Source organism: Pituophis catenifer, unplaced genomic scaffold (genome assembly GCF_029215685.1).
Source record: "Pituophis catenifer annectens isolate HBS135680 unplaced genomic scaffold, rPitCat1.0.hap2 SCAF_3, whole genome shotgun sequence".
NCBI classification, from domain to species: Eukaryota; Metazoa; Chordata; class Lepidosauria; order Squamata; family Colubridae; genus Pituophis; species Pituophis catenifer.
In genome coordinates this window covers 124,712,428-124,732,976 of record NW_027256883.1, presented here as the reverse complement: position 1 = coordinate 124,732,976, position 20,549 = coordinate 124,712,428, and the positions used below count along the sequence as shown (strand labels likewise).

The window sequence follows — 20,549 nt, the reverse complement described above, 5'->3', positions numbered from 1 at the left end:
TATTTCGAGTATTTGTATTCATTAAATTGTATTCTACGGACTAGGACATTCACAAGAACACATACACACATTTTTTGATTCTTTTAATATTAATCTGAAATTATTAATAGTAAGTCCCAACTATTTCCCAAAGCCTAACTTAAATTTGATTAAGCTAATTTATGGTCCAATTTCATTTTTACGATTGCTCTTGGATTGTAACTAAAATGAACTATTGAAATGTTCCTATTTATGAACACAGTATGAATTACACTAAAGTTCCATATATAGTAAATCTTTTATTGCACTGTCAAGCCATATGTACAAGATTCTTGCACGTTTTATACATTTAATACATAATTCTATAAGATCCTTTCAAAATGCCTTGGAGCTGTCAGAAGAAAAGCATTCTGATTAATCCTGGGGTTACAAAGTGAATAATTTTCTCATTTCAGAATGATGAATTCTTTTTGATTAAAAATATTTTTTTTTTAAAAAAATGGCTTCTATCTGGTAGAGGTCTGTCAGGAAGCAGTGTTCCTCTGATACTGTTCCTGTAAGGAGAAGATTTCAATTATTTAAAAGCCTTCTGCCAAATATCTTTACAAGCCACAACCTCTGTTGCATTGGGGAGTCAAACATTCATTAATCCACAATATGAATTTGTTGCCCTCAACAGTCCAAAGGAGAGGAAAAGGCTATACTAAAATTTTGAAGAGTTTGTTTCATCCTCTATTTTTAAATCTTTTATTACAGAACAGGGCTAGTAAGATACTAATCTGATCTTTCTCCTTCAACAATTTCTCTTTCCTGCTTAAGATGTATTTTAAGTCCTTTGTAGAGAGGTTATTTTTCCTCCCAGTGGGAAAGCAATGGAGTGGAAACTGAACCAGAAAAACATGACACAGATAGTTAAATACTCCAAACATGTGAAGTCCTTGTTAGATACAGTTGGGTGTTACGCAACATTTTTTTTTTTATTAAAATGTCAATTTAAAAATGTCAGTCTCTAAATTTTTATGGAGCGTTAATTAGAAGTGAGTCTCACTGAAGGGCTAAGTAACTGCCCAACTTTTTAAGTTACCAACTACTCTTCTAGAAATTCAGAAAGTCATTGTATATTAACAAATAACACCTTAAGCCCTGGAAATCTTCCCCACATGCTTCATCATACGGTATGAAACAGCATCTTGTCTATAACTTCCATAAATTTCATAACAATTGCTATTGCCAGAAAAGTGCTGCACTGGCAGAAGAGAATATTTGTAGCTCAGGGTTGAATTGTCCTTGGTGCTCACTGAGCTTGGTTGTTTTCTTGCAGATGTTTCACTACCAAACTAGGCACTGTGTTTCCCCGAAAATAAGACCCTGTCTTATATTTTTTTGAACCCTGAAATAAGTGCTTGGCCTTATTATCTTGTGCTCAAAAGCCCAATTGGGCTTATTATCAGGGAATGTCTTATTTTGGGAGAAACAGGGTAATATCTGTGCACTGATGATACCTAGTTTGGTAACAACCAAGTGCAGAGAGCAGCAAAAACACTACTGCCTTTTCAAAGCAAATACTTAAATCATATAAGACTGCACTACAGTGGGGAAGATGACAGTGGCTGAAAGGGGGAGAAAACGAATTTCTGCCAATTTGCCTTCACCCCCTCCCCCAAATCCCCAATAACACTTTCCCACCCATTAAAGTATTTCCTAACTATCTGGAGTAAAAGCCTCACCAAAGTGTATAAACTGGAAAAAAGCCCCACTCTCGTTATCAAGCAGTGAAGCTGAGAATGGTTATTTATTATTTAATGAATTGCACCACCTGCTTCCACAACTGGAGCCTGAAATCAGTCCATGAAGTATTGTTAAAATACTGCTATGGCATTTCTACCTAGACTAGTTAATTAATAAATTGAATTTATTTTTTCTTTATGAGTAAACTACTACAACGCACATAATTTTTTTTTTAAAAAAATGGCACTTGTCAACAGATCCATTTGTTTCTTTTCCTAGTGAATCATTAAAGACATCTGGAGAACAGCTATATAAATTGGGGAAAGAAGTATTCACTGTTTTCTCTCATGAAAGATTTATACAATTTACAATCTAACTATTCCTCTTACTCTTAAAAAAATGAAAATTATTGGCCTTTCCATGCATGTCTTCCTATCCCTGTAGGAATAGACTCTAGGCACACAGGAACAATTCTACATTTACTCATTACCATTTCTTTGTTATGGGAGGCCAAATTGGCTTTAAGATACACAAGGGTGAATCCATTTTAAACTTACAGATGGGTTCAAGGTTTCTATAATCCTCTCTCTGGATTCTTCCAATCCACATTTCTCTTTCCCTTGAAATTCTGGGGCTTCTGGAACATTTTGTTTCACAATCCCGTCTTCACTGCTGCTATGTTTTGTTTCATTTCCATTACTTTCTGGATGCTTTGGTACTTGGCTAGGTTCAACAATGTTTGTTTTATCCAGGTCTGAATCTGTGTTGGTTTTCTCCATTTCATCATTAGCCTGCTTCTCTTCTTTAGGATTCAATTCATTCTGTAAGAGATTCTACTGTCAGTGAGGGGCCCCGTGGCCTGGCTGTGGGGGAGAGGGAAACTGGGCTGTGTGAATGGCATATTGGTTTGCACACAGTTCAACCTGAGCAAGTTGAGCTGCATGCGCATGTGCATGTTCACCAGCCTGCTGCTCATGCAGCCCAGTTATGAATAGGCCATGGCCCGTTAGTAGGCCGTGGCAAGGAGGTTGGGGACCCCTGGGTTAGTGGATAAATATAATGCACAAACACACCCAATTTAATTAGAATTAAAACCAACATCCTTCTGATTACCTTGGTTGCCAACTTGGAATGTTCTTCTGCTGGTACATCCAGTGTACTACCAGCTTGCACAACCTCTATGTTGTGTTTACGGTCACAGTCGGATTTGGTTTGCATGTCTCTTCTTGATGCATCTCCTCTGTCATAAGGACCTCCTGGGATGGACTCTGTGTTTCCAGTCAAGTAGCCTGCCTTGCCATCTGCCCCACTCTGCTTTGGCTGAAGCATTGGTGGTGATTGATTTCCATCCCTTGGAGGAAGAGCAGGAGGCTGTGGCCTTTCCTGGTATGGTAAACTTCTTAGAGCAGTGACAGATCTTCCTGCCCCGTAGCAGAAAATCTAGAAAAGAATTGCGTAAGCTCCCAAATGAAATGTTGCAATTCCAGTCTTAACGTTTATTAAACTCTTTACATTGTTAGGTGCAATGATTTCTACCTATCCTGAGGTGACTTTCCTGTCTTTTCTATTACAGGACCCTCCCCCAACTATGCCACCAAAGTCTTTTTGGAGGACCCTCCAGAGAAATTGGATAAATTTCAGCGAAATTGGTGAGATGAACTGAAAGTGCAGAACAAGGGGAATTTGATCCAGCAACCAAATTTCTGCTGACAGAAAGGCTCTGTTGGATGTGATCCACATGTACCCAAACAGGGAAGCTATATATTTTAACATTTCTTATTAAATATTATTTTCTCAAATATTTGCTTCCAAGCTATACTACCCAGAGTATTTAAATGGCATTTCTTTCTTAATAGAATAGAATAGAATTTTTTATTGGTCAAGTGTGATTGGACACACAAGGAATTTATGTTGGTGCATATGCTCTCAGTGTACATAAAAGAATCATAAGGTACAACACTTAATGATAGTCATAGGGCACAAATAAGCAATCAGGAAACAATATCAATATAAATCGTAAGGATACAAGCAAGAAAATTACAGTCATACAATCTTAAGTGGAAGGAGATGGGTGGTGGGAACGATGAGAAGATTAATAGTAGTGCAGACTTAGTAAATAGTTTGACTGTTGAGGGAATTATTTGTTTAGCAGAGTAATGGCATTCGGGAAAAAACTGTTCTTGTGTCTAGTTGTACTAGTGTGCAGTGCTCTATCGTGTCGTTTTGAGGGTAGGAGTTGAAACAGTTTATGTCCAGGATGTGAGGGGTCTGTAAATATTTTCACAGCCGTCTTTTTGACTCATGCAGTATACAGGTCCTTAATGAAAGGCAGGTTGGTTGGTAGTAATTGTTTTTTCTGCAGTTCTAATTATCTGTTGAAGTCTGTGTCTGTCTTGTTGTGTTGCAGAGCCAAACCAGACAGTTATAGAGGTGCAGATGACAGACTCAATAATTCCTCTGTAGAACTGTATCAGCAGCTCCTTGGGCAGTTTGAGCTTTCTGAGTTGGCGCAGAAAGAACATTCTTTGTTGTGCTTTTTTGATGACGTTTTTGATGTTAGCTGTCCATTTTAGATCTTGCGATATGGTAGAACCTAGAAATTTGAAGGTCTCTACTGTTGATATTGTGTTGTCTAATATTGTGAGAGGTGGAAGTATGGAAGGGTTTCTCCTAAAGTCTACCACCATTTCTACGGTTTTGAGTGTGTTCAGTTCCAGATTGTTCCAGTCACACCACAAGGCTAGTTGTTCAACCTCCCATCTGTATGTGGATTCATCATTGTCTCGAATGAGACCGATCACTGTTGTGTCATCTGCGAACTTCAGTAGTTTAACAGATGGATCATTGGAGATGCAGTCATTGGTATACAGAGAGAAGAGAAGTGGGGAGAACACACAACCTTGGGGGGCCCCTGTGCTAATTGTACAGGTATCTGATGCGATTCTGCTTAGCTTCACCTGCTGCTTCCTGTTTGTTAGAAAGCTTATGATCCACTTGCAAGTGTGTTCAAGTACCTGTAGCTGGTTTAGCTTAGTCAGAAGTGTGTCTGGAATTATGGTATTGAATGCTGAAGTAAAGTCTACAAAGAGGACCCTTGCAAAGGTCTTTGGAGATTCAAGATGTTGTAGGATGTAGTGCAGAGCCATATTAACAGCATCATCTATCGATCTATTTGCTCGGTATGCAAATTGCAAGGGGTCTAACAGCGGATCCGTGATGGTTTTCAAGTGGGACAGCACTAGCCTTTCAAAGGTTTTCATGACTACAGATGTTAGAGCAACTGGTCTGTAGTCGTTCAGTTCCTTGATGGTGGGCTTCTTCGGCACTGGGATGATAGTAGAGTGTTTGAAGCAAGGAGGAACATAGCACATCTCTAGTGATTTATTCAAGATACGGATGAAGATGGGGGCCAATTGGTCAGCACAGACTTTTAAGCAAGAAGGAGTTATCTTGTCTGGGCCTGGAGCTTTTACTGGCTTTTGTCTGTGAAATAGGTCTTGCACTTCCTTTTCTGTGATCACTAGGGGTTGTGAACCCAATGGGATGGGGTCAGTTGTAGGAGGCTTGGCTGTTGTTGGTGTGTCTAAGATGGGGGTTGTGGAGATAGGAGGCTGTAGTTTTCTTTCAAACCTGCAGTAAAACACGTTCAGGTCATCTGCCAGTTGCTGATTTCCTTCAGCCTGGGAAGATTTGCCATAGCCGGTGATATTTTTAAGAGTTTTTCACATGTTTGCTAGTTCATTTGTTGAGAACTGATTCCTTAGCTTTTCAGAGTAGCTTCTTTTTGCTGCTCTGATCTCCCTTGTTACTACATTTCTGGCCTGATTGTACAGCATTTTATCACCTTTTCTGTAGGCTTCCTCTTTGGAATGATGTAGCGGCTTAAGTTTAGCTGTGAACCAAGGTTGTTACTGTATATTCACAAGTTCCTGGTGGGTACACATAGGTCTTCACAGAAGCTGACATATGATGTTACAGTCTCTGTGAGTTCATCTAAGTCTGCAGAGGTACTTTCAAAAACATTCCAATCAGTGCAGTTAAGGCAGGCCTGTAGCTTTAACTTTGCCTCCTCCGTCCAGATCTTCACTGATTTAATTGTTGGTGTTTTGGTGGTTTTAAGTCTTTGCCGATAAGCAGGTACAAGGTGAATCATGCAATGATCAGAGTGTCCCACAGCTGCTCGTGGTAAGGATCAATAAGCATCTTTTAGTGTTGTGTAGCAATGGTCTAAAGTATTCTTGCCTCTAGTGAGACAATTGACATGCTGAAAGTATTTTGGTAGCTCTTTCCTTAAGTTTGCCTTGTTTAGATCTTCCAAAATAATGGCCAGTGAATCAGGGTATTTGGCTTCAGCCTCCATAATTTGGTCAGCTAGAGTTCGTAATGCCTTGTTTACACAGGCTTGTTGTGGGACATAAACAGCAATTAGAAGAAATGAGTAAAATTCACGAGGCGAATAGTATGGTTTGCAGTTGATAATTAATGTCTCTAGGTTTTAGCACAGAACTTATATATTATAGTTATATCCTGAGACCAGCTGTGGATGATATATAAGCATATATCCCTTCTTTTTACCAGATGTTTCTGCAATTCTGTCTGATCGTTGAATCTGAAACCCTGGGATATGCAGGCTGCTATCTTCAATTGATTCATTTAACTAGGTTTCAGAGAAGCATAGGGCTGCTGAATTGTAAAAGTAATTGTATGTGTTTAAAAGGAGTATTTCATCAATTTTATTAGCAAATGAACGTACGTTGGTTACGAAAATTGAAGGCAGAGGAGTTTTATTTCTCCTATTCCTTAATCTGTTTAAAATCCCCGCCCTTTTACCTCTCTTTCTTTGCTTCTTCAGTTTGTTTTTTTTGGTAATCCATGGCTCCGGGGAAATTGCTTCTTCCTGTGTTAGAATCTCCTCCGGGTTTGTAAAAACAGGGGGGGGGGGGGTGTGTGAGATCACAGAAAGCTGCTTCTTAAAGAAACGTTGCTTAATTTTTAGCAGATGGTCTCATGAGTAAGAAATCCATAGTGAGTCGCAGAGAATAATGAAAAATAAAGAAACCATTAGAGAGCATTTCACTGAGGCAGCCTTCGGCGGCGCCATATTGGATCTCTTAATCTAAAATCTTAATCTTAAAAGATTAAGAGTTCTTAATCTTTTTTATATTTATCTGAACCTTTTAGATTATGAACTGTAAACCAATATTAGAGCAATCTCTGTAGATTCAACAACCAAATCATTTTTATCATGGTACACTGCATTAATTTTAATTGATACATCAGTTTTTGGTCCAAGATCCCATCCTATTCAAGCTGGAGGCATCATTTAAGGCGTTTCCAGGTTGAAAGTTTTAGCCAGTAACATCACCATCATCTAGGGGACGGCCCTTGGGGTTCATGTCCCCATCAAGCAGCTGGAGCAAATGATAGGAGCTCGCTCTGCCATGCAGCAGCACTTGGGTCTTAAACAAAGACTTGCTAAATTCCAACCCAATGTCTACCTGAGCCACCAGGCACCAGTTCAGGATAATTTACCTAGAACGTGATTTTAGATTGTCTTCAAAAAACAATGGCTTTCAAACTGCCCTTTGTACATGATTTATCCCTCCAACCTTTTGAGTAGCAAATGGCACTATGAGAAATTCACCAAAAGCAGTTGGGGGGGCGGTGTTTAACAACGTCAGGTATCCAATTGCAGTGTAAAGTACATCTATTTTCCTCTTACTGAATTCATTGGGGCCATTGTAGGTCATACACACAAGAGACATGCTGATCATAGATTTGGAATGGGCCTGGAAACCAAACATGTCAAACAAAGGGGACTAAATACAATTTAGTAATTAGTTCCAGTACTGAACTGATCTTGCTAATAAGATGTTTTTTCCTAGCATTCAAATCAACTTGAGTGGTGTCTGGGAGCTTATAGCTTGTATTGTGGGACATCAGTCCAAAATTCCAGATGAATCCCCTTCAAACAAATACTTACCAAAGTTGCTCCTGCCATTATGATCAGCACTGGAATCTGTAGAAGTATTGGAATTTCTTTCATGAGAGCTCTAATAAATTCACCAATTCCTTGTCCAACGTGCTTCAGTGGTTCTGTTATAAAATTGGTAAATGTAACAGCCAGGGCCTAAAACAAGAGACAATAACAACTTTGGAATGCTTTGACAGCTTCACTACAGAACAAAAGGAAAACATCTAGAACTAAAAAAAAAATACCTTTGTTGGAGGAACAAACAAAATCGGATTTACCAGGAGGGTTTCATAGTACTTTTGGCAAGGATCATCTTGGAATGTAAATGAAGTTCTAAGATACTCTGTGGTCAAAAGGCAACAAATCATTCAGTCAAATCAAAATTAAAACTATATTTTCATGATAAGTAGAAATTCACTTCTTTAAAATAAAATTACATTTATAATTACTTTACTAATACTAAACACTGTTTCTCAATCCTGGCAATTTTAAGATGGATGGACTTCAACTCCCAGAGCCAATACCTCCCCCATAAACTCATGTTTTGTGCTTCTTATCTGTACTACCTTGCAGGGCTGACAGTACTCAAGCTAATAGAAGAGGCACCCTATTAAATCCTCTGGCAACTGAGGCATAACTCGAAATAAAAGGCTTCAGGGTTTGAAGAAATCCAAGTATTATTCAGACTTGCTTAAAGGTCTATAAATTCGTTTCAAATCTGTACAACCAATTACCTAAATTTTCTATCAGGGTGTTGAAAAGTATCTTGGAAGATTATCTGCCCGAAACTATTCTCCCCTCACCCCAAAAAAAAAAAAAAAAAAAAAGTTGGGCACGAAAAGGTTGTAATGGCAGAACAGCTACTTACAAGCTACTTACCCCAAAAGCTGTCTGACCATTTCATCTTTTCCACACAGACTGTATCAACATTTCCCATTTTGGCCACTTCTGACTGGTGCTGAGCGAAGGCCATCTATTAAAAAAAATCCTAAAGGATTCAACAATTCTTGAATAAAATCACTGAATCTATTTTTTTTTTTAGTCTTTCATTTAAAATGTGCTTTAAAAGGAAAATCCAATGTAGATTCATCACTGTTGAGACTAATAAGAGAACATGGAAGTTGTAGTCCTTAGTCCTCTGCAATGCTTGGAGCGAATGTTGGAATGGTAGGTCTGTTCTTTTCCACCTACCAACAAGACCATGCAAACTAGGTCTTTGCTCACTGCCTCCTAGGAGGAAAATAGCTCTCTTCAGAAATGGCATATACAAGGAATAAAGAAGGAGGACCCAAAAGCCGCTAACCTTTTAAGACTAATTGGTGTGAAAATAACATGATGAAGCGTAAGAAAAAAATTGTTAAAGAAAATTCTATTTTATAAATTCTGTATCCTTTCCCCCATCAGCAAAAACTATTCATGGCAGCAGCAGATGAGATGCTCAACCCACCATCACAGTGGATGTCCTTAGATGGGCTCAACATCAGTATCCCATTTTGCTAGGTTACTAGTTACTAAGTATTTTTTTTTTTTAATTTGATTTATATGCCACCCTTCTCTGGAGACTCAGGGCGGCTTACAATGCGTTAAGCAATAGCCTTCATACTTTTGTATATTTATACAAAGTCAGCTTATTGCCCCCACAAACTGGGTCCTCAATTTACCTACCTTAGAAAGGATGGAAGGCTGAGTCAACCTTGAGCCTTTAATTGCATACAGCTGGTGTTAATCACAATGCTTTTAGTCTACTGAGCTACCAGGCCCGGTAGCTTATTTCATTTATTTTTTGATTAGGTTTATATCCCATGTCTTTCTTTCAGAAATTCAGGGTGGAGTAGATAATACTCCCTCCTCCAATTCTCAAACCAGAACCTATGAGATTGGTTAGGTTGATAGCGACTGGGCAAATGTTGCCTGGTGAACTTACTTTGCAGAGCAAAATTATCGTATCTGTGCTGCTAAACTAATGTATTTTGGAACAGCAGCTTTTTATTAAAGCATTTATTAACAAAACCCATTTCTAAAAAAAACACATTGGGGAATTACAATGCTGTCAATGCCATAAGCATTTAAATTTTATTGAAACAAAGCAGCTTCATAATCTATTGGAATTTGAAGTGGCCTCTTCAGTTTACTTAAAAAAAATGAAAATTATCATGCCTTTAGTTACCATTTTGCAGGTAGGAAGATATGCTTCATGGTATCTAAACACATCTAAATTCTCTATTATAACAAGCAAGCACAGTTCAGTCAAATCTTGAAGCAGCCTTGCCTGTCACTGCCTATTGAATAAAAAACCCAACTGTGTGTGGCAAAACAAGTACCTCAGTTTGAAACACACATATCATTCAGAATACAAGTAGGTTGCGATTAATGTGAGTTCAAACACTGTGATTTTTTGATTTAGTGAGAATTATAATTTGATATCAATTGATAAATTGATTGTATTTAAAGCGAGCCAAAATTCAGTTAATGCAAGGATAGGAATTTTATATGCTAATCATATAAACCTCTAGCCTTGTGTGCAAAATGGAAAAGAAGGAAGGTCTTGTTTAAGAAAAACTCAAAGAAGACGTTCATTTGGAAGAACTACAGCAGAATACATTGGACAACAGATACATTTTGAATATGGATTCCTCCCCATGCCCAACCTTTTGATTTATTTTCTTACATATTTATGAGAGTTATTTAAGAAATCTCGTGACAGGTTATAATCCATTAGAAAAGAATAAAAAACACTATGATAACATCATGTAAAAATAAGTAAGGGATGGTCTAGGTAACAATCTTTCTACAACTTCCTTCATTATATGACAAAAAAGTTCATTGTTAGGAATCATACAAAACACAAAATAATAAACAAAAAATTCTGAATAACTATACTGTGACTTTGTTAAAAAATAAATGTAAGTTGCAAGTATACTCTTTTAATCTTTTTTCATTAATATGCATTAACATTTATATTTTAAAAAGTTCATTAAATGTTTCAGTCAAGCTGGACAATATGCAATTAAACAGTGGGTACCATAATGTGCAAGGTTTTTTTTTTTTTGAGGGAGGGAGAGAGGGAGGGGGAGGGAGAGAGAGATAGCAATAGCACTTAGACTTATATACTGCTTCACAGGGCTTTACAGCCCTCTCTAAGTGGTTTATAGAGTCAGCATATTGCCCCCAACTAGTTGGGTCCTCATTTTACCGACCTCGGGAGGATAGAAGGCTGAGTCAACCTTGAGCCTGGTGAGATTCCAACTGCCAAATTGCAGGCAGCAGGCAGGCAGGCAGAAGTAGGCTGCAGTACTGCATTCTAACCACTGCGGCTCTATAAATTCTATAAAATTGTTTACCTTATAGAGGTACATCCAGTTCCATCCAAAACTGATGAGAAAACTGATGATCATAAGACGCTTCATCTGAGTCAACCAACTAACATGCGTCCATAATTCTGTTGCAATAATGACTGAGATGCTTGCTAAACACAAAAGAACCTTTTGGAAAAATAAGAATGAATACAGGAATGCAGTTGGTCAGAATTTATTAATTTCAATAGACACATTTCTATCTTGTGATTAAAAATATGCTGAATAAACTGAATTTAAATAAGTATGATTTATTATCATCTTTTGTAACTTGTGATAATGCATTGTGAACTGGGAGATGCTTCATCTCACTTTGTTTTTGCATTCTCAAGTAGACAGTGCAATCACGAATTCTCCTGAACTCCCAGCGGGAAACTATTTATGATGAGAAAATTATCTAGCTCATATTGTTCTTCCTTTTTTGCTCATTTTTGAACAAATAAATCAAAAAATTGAGGTGCTTCATCACTATTGAGAAAAATCACATAAAATTAAGTTGTTCTCATATTATTGGTGTGTAGTTTGTTGATTTCTGTTTAGTATGATGTGCATTTCCCTTGTAGCTTGTTCATCATTAAAACTACTACTACAGTCATATCGGGAGCACTAAAAAGATTCCGGGTTGAAAGGATGACATCGCCATTGCCCAGGGGATACCTACTTGAGTGCTCCTTTCATGTCCCCGTTAAATTACTCACCAAAATGTTACCCATCTATCTACTTGCATTTGCCACTTCTGAACTGCTGGGTCAGCAGGAGCTGGAGTGAGTGATGGGAGCTCACCCCATCCTGCGGCAGCAAATCAAACATCAGCTCAGGGTCCTAACTACATGAGCCACCACACTATCATTAAAACGAATTTAGCATTAGGGGTAAGAAGTAACCATTTTGTTACTCATGCTATAATATTTACCATTCATAAGACATTGTATTTCAGAAAGCTTCCCTTACCATGAAGACGTTATATGGATCAACCCCAAATGTGTCTTCAAATTTCCATTTCCATGCTTCATAATCATGAGGTCTACAATTAATCAGGATACTATTAACAGCTTCATCTAGAGATGCAGATTTCCAGTCTTCTTCCTTAAGGAACTTGTTAATTTCATTAACTGATTGTCTGGTGAGAATGATCTCAGCATCATAATGCACTTCCCTGGTATTATCATTGGGCTAAAATAAAACACACACAAAATAATCAAAGCAGCCAAAACTCTTTTGCAAAATAAATACATGCAAAACAATCACAGCTGGTCAGTCATAAGCTAAATCCTGACTGGGTGGCCTTTCAAAGGATCAAGCATAGTCATCAAAAACTACTCTCCAGAATGAGGATTAAAGAAAATGTGTGTTTGGCTACAAAATACACTGAATGTTAAAGATGTTACATTACTATCCCCAATCACAGTATAGTTTCGATGTTGTAGCAGGCACCAGCCAAATGTGCCCTGAAAGCATGTAAAACTTAGTATTACTGCATTGTTAAAGCAAAATATTAAATTAAAAACTACTGTACCATAAAGTCAACCAAAGTGCCAGCCTCAGAATCATTTACATTTACTTTTGGGCCTCACCCAGGCATTGTGGGCAACTCAGATAATAAACATCGGGAGTAAGTTCAGCTCAGCCACTCAGATAATTTTCTTCAGTGAAGTTGCAAACTTGAGTTCACCTTTAAGTATTTTCATGACTCACTAAGCCCACTGCAGCATCAACCTGTAAATATTTGTACCTTTGCTTGGCAAATACTTGTTTGCGAGTTTACTCATAATGTGATCAGAGGAGTCCAAAAGTGTCCATCACCCAAAAAGGTTTTCTGCATCCACTTAATGGCATCAGCATCACCCTAAGTACTTGATCATGCTGATTTTCATACATAGTTAAGAAGGACTCAAGTCCAAGACTTTCTCAAATTCTATCTCAAATTGTTACACATGTAAATCAAGCAAACTAAGGCCTCAAACAACTGCTCTCTACCTTTGTAGCTTGCTTCTTAACTGATATATGCCATTTGTTAGATAGACCAGTTTTTTTTAAGGTGGGCAGTTAAGTTACTCAAACTCGTGTACTTTAGCAACGAGAGAACACACATATCAATAAAAGTGCTCAAAATTCTTAACTGATTCTTAGGTACTCACTAGTCCAAGTCTTCCAACTTCATTTAAAATCTTGTTCAAGTATCTTCTAAAAACATGAATGCTGTTGCTTTCATGTAATTTTACTTTATATTTTTTTTCATATTCATCAAGCTGAAAAAAATAAAGTTCTCCAGAGTTATCTCTGGTATAAATTGATGGAAATATAACAAGCAGGTCTGATCAATCTTTCGCATCTGGTAGTAATACTGTAAACTCAAAAGCTTTGGAAAATAATTCAAACCAGAATGAAACAAATTTTAAAATTGAAATTTCAATCTGAGATATTTTGATTATATTTAACTAAATCATATAGTATAACCATATAAAACATACATTCGTTCAAAGTATACTGAATTAGCTGTATATGTGGGAATTGCTGCAAGGATAGTATATGCTTTTCCTTAGAAAGGATGTTTGATCCTGTCTATGGAAGAACAACCAACCAAGTTATGGGAGTATGCTTTAAGATCAGACTAATTTCATATCTTAAAAGTAAATTAACACGGAATTTATTCAAATTGAAAACCATTTCTAGATTACAATTTAATACACGGATTTGTATCACATCCAAAATTTGGGTTTCTTTATGCAAATAATCTATATTTCAATTTTATAGGATTTCAAAATTAGAGCAGATTTTTAGTAATATAGAAAATAGAATCACAAGGCTGGAAGGGACCTATAAGGTCATCTAGTCAAATCCCCTGCTCAAATTGTGCATCCTGGTCAAATTGTTGTCTAGTCTAGAAAACCTCCAGAAATAATAATAATAATAATAATAATAATAATAATAATAATAATAATAATAATAATAATAATAATAATAATAATATAATTTGCCACCTCTCTCTCCATGGGGCTACTCTAGACAGCTCACAACTATAAAAAAAAAACCCCAAAGAAATAAAAAGGAAGTTTAAACAAAGTGAAAATAAAATACTAGAACAATAAAATAAACAAGGAAAACAAAACAAATAAATTAATATGGCTAGTAAAAAAGATATGAATAGATAGGATTTATTTTCATTTATAATTCTGTGGTTTATATTTTGCTGACCACAGTTATTGATATTTATGCTTCTTTAGACTTAATAGCAATTTTTAAGCTTTAGTTATTCACAATTAAATAATGATATGCTATAAAATTATAACTTTGATATTTGTAAATATCTTGTTTATTCATTTGTATTTTTTTTCATCCCTTTTCTACGTTCTTTTTCTTTGTTGTGTTACTCTGAAATGTCTAACAAAATGTATGGTGAAAAATTTCAGCTGTAGGTGTCTAGCTGAAAATATCCATGACCATTAACAGCAATTATTTTTAAAAATATGGGATATTATCTACAAATATAAAAATGGTATTTTAACAAGGTCAGAATTTATTCAAGTTACAAGTAAGCAATATTTTATTAAAAATATACATAGTCAACTGGCATGCATGTAAACTAACCTTATGAGTTACAGAATCTAGTTTTGTTTGGCACCTGGAAATTTCCATTAGATTTTCTTCAGCCACTTTTGTTGATGGTAATCTATTATTTTCAAAATTATCCTGATTCACATGCTGCAATTTTAATCATTTGTTAATATTAAACAGTGAAGCTGCTTCATTCTGCTTATTTCTACAAAAAATATACAGTTAGATATATATCTAAGGTAGAGATCAACAAAACTACATACTAGTTTCAGTTGAACAGCAAATTGGTCAACAATATCAATTATGATCATATTGAGGTCTCCTCTGATTATGGAGACTATTGTCCACAGTTCACTGATGTTCATCAAAAAATTCTTCATACTCAGGAGCTTTGAAATGTTTTTTCTCCTGATAGCAGTGAAAACTGTACACGTTTGAATGGGGAGTGACTAAAATGCAGAAAGGCTGCTCAGAATGATAATACATACAAAAATGTTTCTGTCCACATAGATTTTTGAGTGAACACATTAATGTACACATGATTTATGGTATTGGGAGTTAATTTTTAAAAAAATAGAAATGGAAGGCCTGAATATCAATTCAATAACATAACACCGCTCCTGCGCGAGCTGCACTGGCTCTCAGTGGTCTTCCGGGTGCGCTTCAAGGTGTTGGTTACCACCTTTAAAGCACTCCATGGCATAGGACCTAGTTATCTTCAAGACCGCCTTCTGCCACCGACGACCTCCCATCAACCCGTGCGCTCCCACAGAGAGGGCCTCCTCGGGGGGGGGGGGGGTGCCATCAGCCAAGCAATGCAGGCTGGTGACCCCCAGGGGGAGGGCCTTCTCTGTGGGGGCTCCCACCCTCTGGAATCAACTGCCCCCAGAGATAAGGAGAATCCAAGACCTTCGTGCCTTCCGCCGTTCCCTTAAAACTTTCCTTTTTCAACAAGCCGGGCTGGCCTAACAAATCCTTTTAAATGATTTTAAATGATTTTAAATTCGTTTGTCTTTTTAAATTGTGGGCCAAATTGAGATATTTCCTTTTAATCTGTTCTTAATCTATGTATTATGTATTAATGTGTTTTTACTTGGCTGTACACCGCCCTGAGTCCCTAGGGAGAAGGGCGGTATATAAATCTGAAGTAAAATAAAATAAAAATAAAATAAATTCTAGTTTCTTCAAACCCTCTCTTTTGTGGATCCTTAGGATTCTTAAAACTATTTTCAAAGCTTTAAGGCTCAACTCAATGTTCTTAAATTTAATGACTTTGTGCCTCCAAAAAAGAAGGCATTTCTGATATCTAAGTTAAGATAAGGTAAACAGCTCCTAACCTTAACCCTAAAGTGATGACCTTGAATTTGCATCATAAAGAAAGAATATTTATTTATTACAATAGTGTTACTATCCAAAGCGACTCCAATATCTCTACTTACCTCGTCAGGCTTTCGCATTGTTCCTGATGCTGCATCATAATTCAACATGTCTGTTGGATCAATCCAATCATCATTCTGAGCTTCACTCCTTCCTATCAGCAGGACTGGATACAGGAGCAAATAAAGTAGCATCCTCTGTCAGGGAGCACATTGGATTATTTTAGCAAAATGCAGGAGTTTCAGGGCAAACTTAACCACCTAGTGCTCAATATTTTCCAAGTTGTTGAATTGTCTTGGCTACAACAAGCTATTTCCCAGCAATGCATGACCCAAGCTCTGCTCAAAAGAGGAATATTATTTGTGTACTTATTTACATAAACAATCTTGGTTTCGTCCTTTTGGCAAATATGGGAGGCTGAACAGAGAAGAATTCACCCCTACTCATTTCCACAATGCTGTTGAATAAATATCAATGAACATCACACAACCCCATATTTGATTTCTCTATTGAAAGAGAAATGATTAAACAGCTTTCATTTTCACTATGATTTAGTATCCAGAATTCACTTAAAGAGCTTCATGTAGAATACATTGTTTCAATTGTGCATAGGGAAAAACAAGTCAATCACAAAAATGAAAAGAAAGAGAGCAGAAAAAAGTTTGTTCCTTCCTCCCACTCTCCCGTAATAAATAATACTTTCTATCAGTAGAATAATTACAGTCTGCTAGACTGGATACATTTGCAAGAGTAAGTTTTATGCTTATTGTTTCACTGTTATCTGTAATTAATCTTACAAATAGACATTGTAGGGACTTTAGAACTGAAGTTCCAACTCTTAAATTTTTTCTCTGTGATGAAATAATGATAACACTGACGTCTTTTCTTCTTTGTTAAGTTGTATAGATGAGCCTGGCTATTCAGTAGAAGTTTTAAAAAAGATAAAATCGTATCACTTCCAAAAAATTATTAAAAACCCTATTTGAGCCAAGACTATAAAATAATAAAATTGTTACCTATGCATACAGTGACTATAGAAACTTGAAAAAGGGGAAAATCTGAAAGAGGTTTACAAGGATAAAGAATTATTGTTCATGTTTATAACTCTGCTCTATAAAGGAAAATTCAAGAGCAAAACCAAGAAAACAAATAATTAAATAAAATAAATCTAAGGTAGTTTTCTGAAATAAAGGACTTTCTTTTGTAATATATGATCACTGCACCCCATATAGTATAAAGAAGAAGAAACCAATATATGGATAAATGCTATGGATAAATTGTTCAGTTCTGTGTAGCAGGTATCCTAAAATTACAAAACAAAATTGTAAATTAATATTCCAAATGGAATACATTAGAAAACTTATTAAAGTTTTCCCCAATTTGCTACCCTCTAGATAGCTTTGAGTACAGTATATTTCTCATCATCCCCAGCAAATCCTGCCCTTATTCACAGGATGTCATAGGCACCAGGCTAGAAACTGGCAAACAGTGAGTTCAAGTCCCGCTTTAGCCATGAAAGCCAGCTGAGTGACCTTGGGTCAGTCACCCTGTTAGCTTATCTCACCTCACAGTGCTTTTATTGTGGGGACAATAGGAGAATGGTTATTTGATATAAATATTTTGTTGCTTTAAAAGGGGGAATTTGCTCAAATAAACATTTTTGGGAGGAATAGCCCACTCTTATTGGATTTCCAGATCTTTAAAGGACAATAGGAGGAGAGAGGAATATTAGATACCTTCACCGCCTTATTTATAAAAATAACAGTGGGATAATAATAAATTAAATAATAGATTTAATTTAATTTAATAATAAATTAAATAATAGAAGTTCTATTCCCCTTTGAAGAGCCTCAAGTTGGGATGGATAGGGAGAGAGAAAATTACTAATGAAGAGTCATCTCCACGAGATGGGCAGCATAGTTTCATAAATGATAATAATTTTTAAAAAGTAGTAATGCAATCCCACATGCATACACTTACTAAATGAAACAACGACTGTCCTTACGATTTTATTTAAGCCTTCCTTCGCTTTACAGACCTGTGAAGGTTTGTAAAGTTTCTTTTTCATCACTGTTGTAATTTGAATGGTTGCTAAACGAGACAGATGATAAATGAGGACTATCTGTATAAAACAGCCAGTTTCAACAGCCAGTTGTGGATTGTCCCTGGGTGACTTTCCCAGTCACTCTCTCTGAGCCACACCTACTCACAAAGTTGTTGTTGCGGGATACAGGAGAAAGGAGTGCTCCCTGTCCTACCTTGAGCTACCAAATGCAAGATAGAATACACACTCACTCAACGAATAGATGAACATATTTACAGACCGTTCAGGAGACTTGAGTACAAATCAAACAATGCCCCTTTGAATCCTTTTCAATTGCTGGAATCAATAAGTGATACATACAGGTAGTCCTCAATTTACCACTACAATTAAGCAAAACATTTTTGTTGCTAAGCGAAACGTTTAAGTGCATTTTTGCCCCATTTTACGACCGTTCCTGCCAGAGTTAAGAGAATCAGTACAGTTTTTAAGTAACACGGTTAAGTGAATCTGGCTTCCTGATTGACTTTGCTTGGAAGGTCGCAAAAAGTGATCACATGACCCCAGGACACTGCAACCGTCATAAATATGAGTCAGTTACCAAGCGACCAAATTTTGATTGCAATTACCAGGAGGCGGCTGCAACGGTCCTAAGTGTGAAAAACGGTGGAAAGTCACTTTTTTCAGTGCCATTGTAACTTTGAAGGGTCCCTAAACGACAAGTTGTAAATCGAGGATTACTTGTACTCTTTAATATGTGTCAAATAAATGTACTGTTAGTCCTTTTCTTTATTATGATGACCTGAAGCCATAGATATGAAGAGGGTAAAACCGCCCTGGGAAAGGAAATTATAGGGGAAGGCCGCAGCAACCTCAGGAATTGCATGCATGACGCCTGGCTGCAGATAATGGAAATCCTCCGTCAGTTTCCCCACACAAAATCATACGGATTCCCGAACAATCTGCCGCACCCTACACGGGCAGGCTCATTTTAAAAGCTGAAGCCCTTTGACTGGGCGGGAAAACGTGCTGACAAATCCCAGCGGGACATGTTTTCCTTCAAAAAGAATGCGCGCGGGCACAGAGACGCGCGCGCACCCGCAAGAGGGGAAGCAGGTGGGGTGCGGCAACCGCACTGGACGGGGAGGCGTCCCCCGCGAGCGCAGAAGGCCCCGCTTATCCCTCGTCTGCACCCCACACACACACACACCTTCCGACCGTGGCCTCAGCCCGCCCAGCTCCCTCGCCGCCTTCCTCCCGCCACTGTTTCTCTCCGCCCGTTTACCCAAAACGCTTCTGCCCGGCGGAGCTGGGAGCGTCGTCGCCACTCGCGCTTTGTCGCCTGAAATGCAGACGCTGAGGATGTGAACGCCCAGCGTTGCATTTCGGGAAATATAATATGTCCGGTTGCTGAGATAAGAGGGTTGCTGAGCAAAGCTTCGGGGTTACATGGATGTTTCTGCTCTGGGTCCCAAGTTGTGACTGAACAAGATAGAGAGGAACTGCTGTCGATATCACAGGCGGGCTGCTTTGCGACCTCGCTTTTGGAGATCCTGAGGGGGGGGGGGAGTTGCTACCTCGCTGATACTAGGAAGATGGGTCTGGGGAAAGCTAAATATTAGGGGGAGGAAAATGGACCCATCCTTTTTTTTTTTTTTTTTTCAGTTCTATGATTTTGCCACGAGAACAGGTCTCTTAATTTAAGAGGTTTTTAGGATTACCGTGCATTCTACAGTCTCCTTAACTTTTATTGCTGAAATCATTTTGAGACCAAACTCGTTAAAAAGGTTTCTTCTATGCTGTATATAGCACATCTGCCTGGAATTAGGGACTATTTTAAAGGATCTACTTAAAGTGAATTGAGTTTGTTAGGTATACAACTATCAAAATAAAGTCTTTTGATAAGACATGACGAGTAAATCACATCTTCCTTGGAATTTCATGTGCGGGGTTTCCTGGACATTTTGGTAGCAGATAAAAGGTCTTTTCTATTCACCAGGCATTTTGATACAATTAGCTGCAAAAATCAGTTTTTTAAAAGTTAGGATTACAGATATATTTTATTTTATTTATTTTTATTTTATTTTTAAATTTATATACCGCCCTTCTCCCTGAGGACTCAGGGCGGTGTACAGCCAGAATTAAAAAACATGAAATACAAATATTAAAAACAATTAAAATATATATAAATTTGGCCCAAAATTAAAAATACAAACCAATTAAAACATTTAAAATTTCTTCTTAAGCCAGCCCGGCTTGTTGGAAAAAGTGGGTTTTAAGGGCACGGCGGAAGGCACCGAGGTCTTGGATTCTCCTTATCTCTGGGGGCAACTGATTCCAGAGGGTAGGTGCTCCCACAGAGAAGGCCCTCCCCCTGGGAGTCACCAGCCTACATTGACTGGCTGATGGCACCCTGAGGAGGCCCTCTCTGTGGGAGCGCACGGGACGATGGGAGGTCATCGGTAGCAGCAGGTGGTCTCGAAGATAGCTAGGCCCGATGCCATAGAGCGCTTTAAAGGTGATAACCAACACCTTGAAGCAT

General features: G+C 37.6%; 2 protein-coding genes across 8 annotated transcripts in view; one reads left to right on the top strand and one right to left on the bottom strand.

The window, feature by feature from the left end:
- Nucleotides 1–3,506, top strand: part of GPSM2 (G protein signaling modulator 2) — a 35,470-nt gene extending 31,964 nt beyond the window's left edge. The window contains exon 16 of the mRNA XM_070941018.1: nucleotides 3,279–3,506. Within this exon, the coding sequence (XP_070797119.1) occupies nucleotides 3,279–3,360 (82 nt within the window). The 3' untranslated portion in view covers nucleotides 3,361–3,506. The remainder of the gene's footprint in view (nucleotides 1–3,278) is intronic.
- CLCC1 (chloride channel CLIC like 1) overlaps nucleotides 1–19,391 on the bottom strand; it is a 35,875-nt gene extending 16,484 nt beyond the window's left edge. For 4 of the 7 annotated variants that reach the window (XR_011600235.1, XR_011600234.1, XR_011600236.1 and 1 more), the window contains exons 1-11: nucleotides 19,293–19,391; nucleotides 16,029–16,163; nucleotides 14,623–14,736; nucleotides 13,173–13,283; nucleotides 11,986–12,207; nucleotides 11,023–11,163; nucleotides 8,561–8,654; nucleotides 7,927–8,024; nucleotides 7,691–7,837; nucleotides 2,821–3,147; nucleotides 2,265–2,528 (exon numbers count right to left, since the gene is read on the bottom strand). Coding sequence is in view for 2 of the 7 variants with exons in the window: in XM_070941019.1 (XP_070797120.1) it covers nucleotides 2,265–2,528; nucleotides 2,821–3,147; nucleotides 7,691–7,837; nucleotides 7,927–8,024; nucleotides 8,561–8,654; nucleotides 11,023–11,163; nucleotides 11,986–12,207; nucleotides 13,173–13,283; nucleotides 14,623–14,736; nucleotides 16,029–16,163; nucleotides 19,293–19,391 (1,752 nt within the window). In the remaining 5 variants the exon portion in view is untranslated. Of the gene's footprint in view, nucleotides 1–258; nucleotides 534–2,264; nucleotides 2,529–2,820; nucleotides 3,148–7,690; nucleotides 7,838–7,926; nucleotides 8,025–8,560; nucleotides 8,655–11,022; nucleotides 11,164–11,985; nucleotides 12,208–13,172; nucleotides 13,284–14,622; nucleotides 14,737–16,028; nucleotides 16,164–19,217; nucleotides 19,247–19,292 lie in introns of those variants that run through there. The other 3 variants (XM_070941020.1, XR_011600238.1, XR_011600237.1) reach the window with 3 other exon arrangements.
- Nucleotides 19,392–20,549: the final 1,158 nt, after the last annotated feature.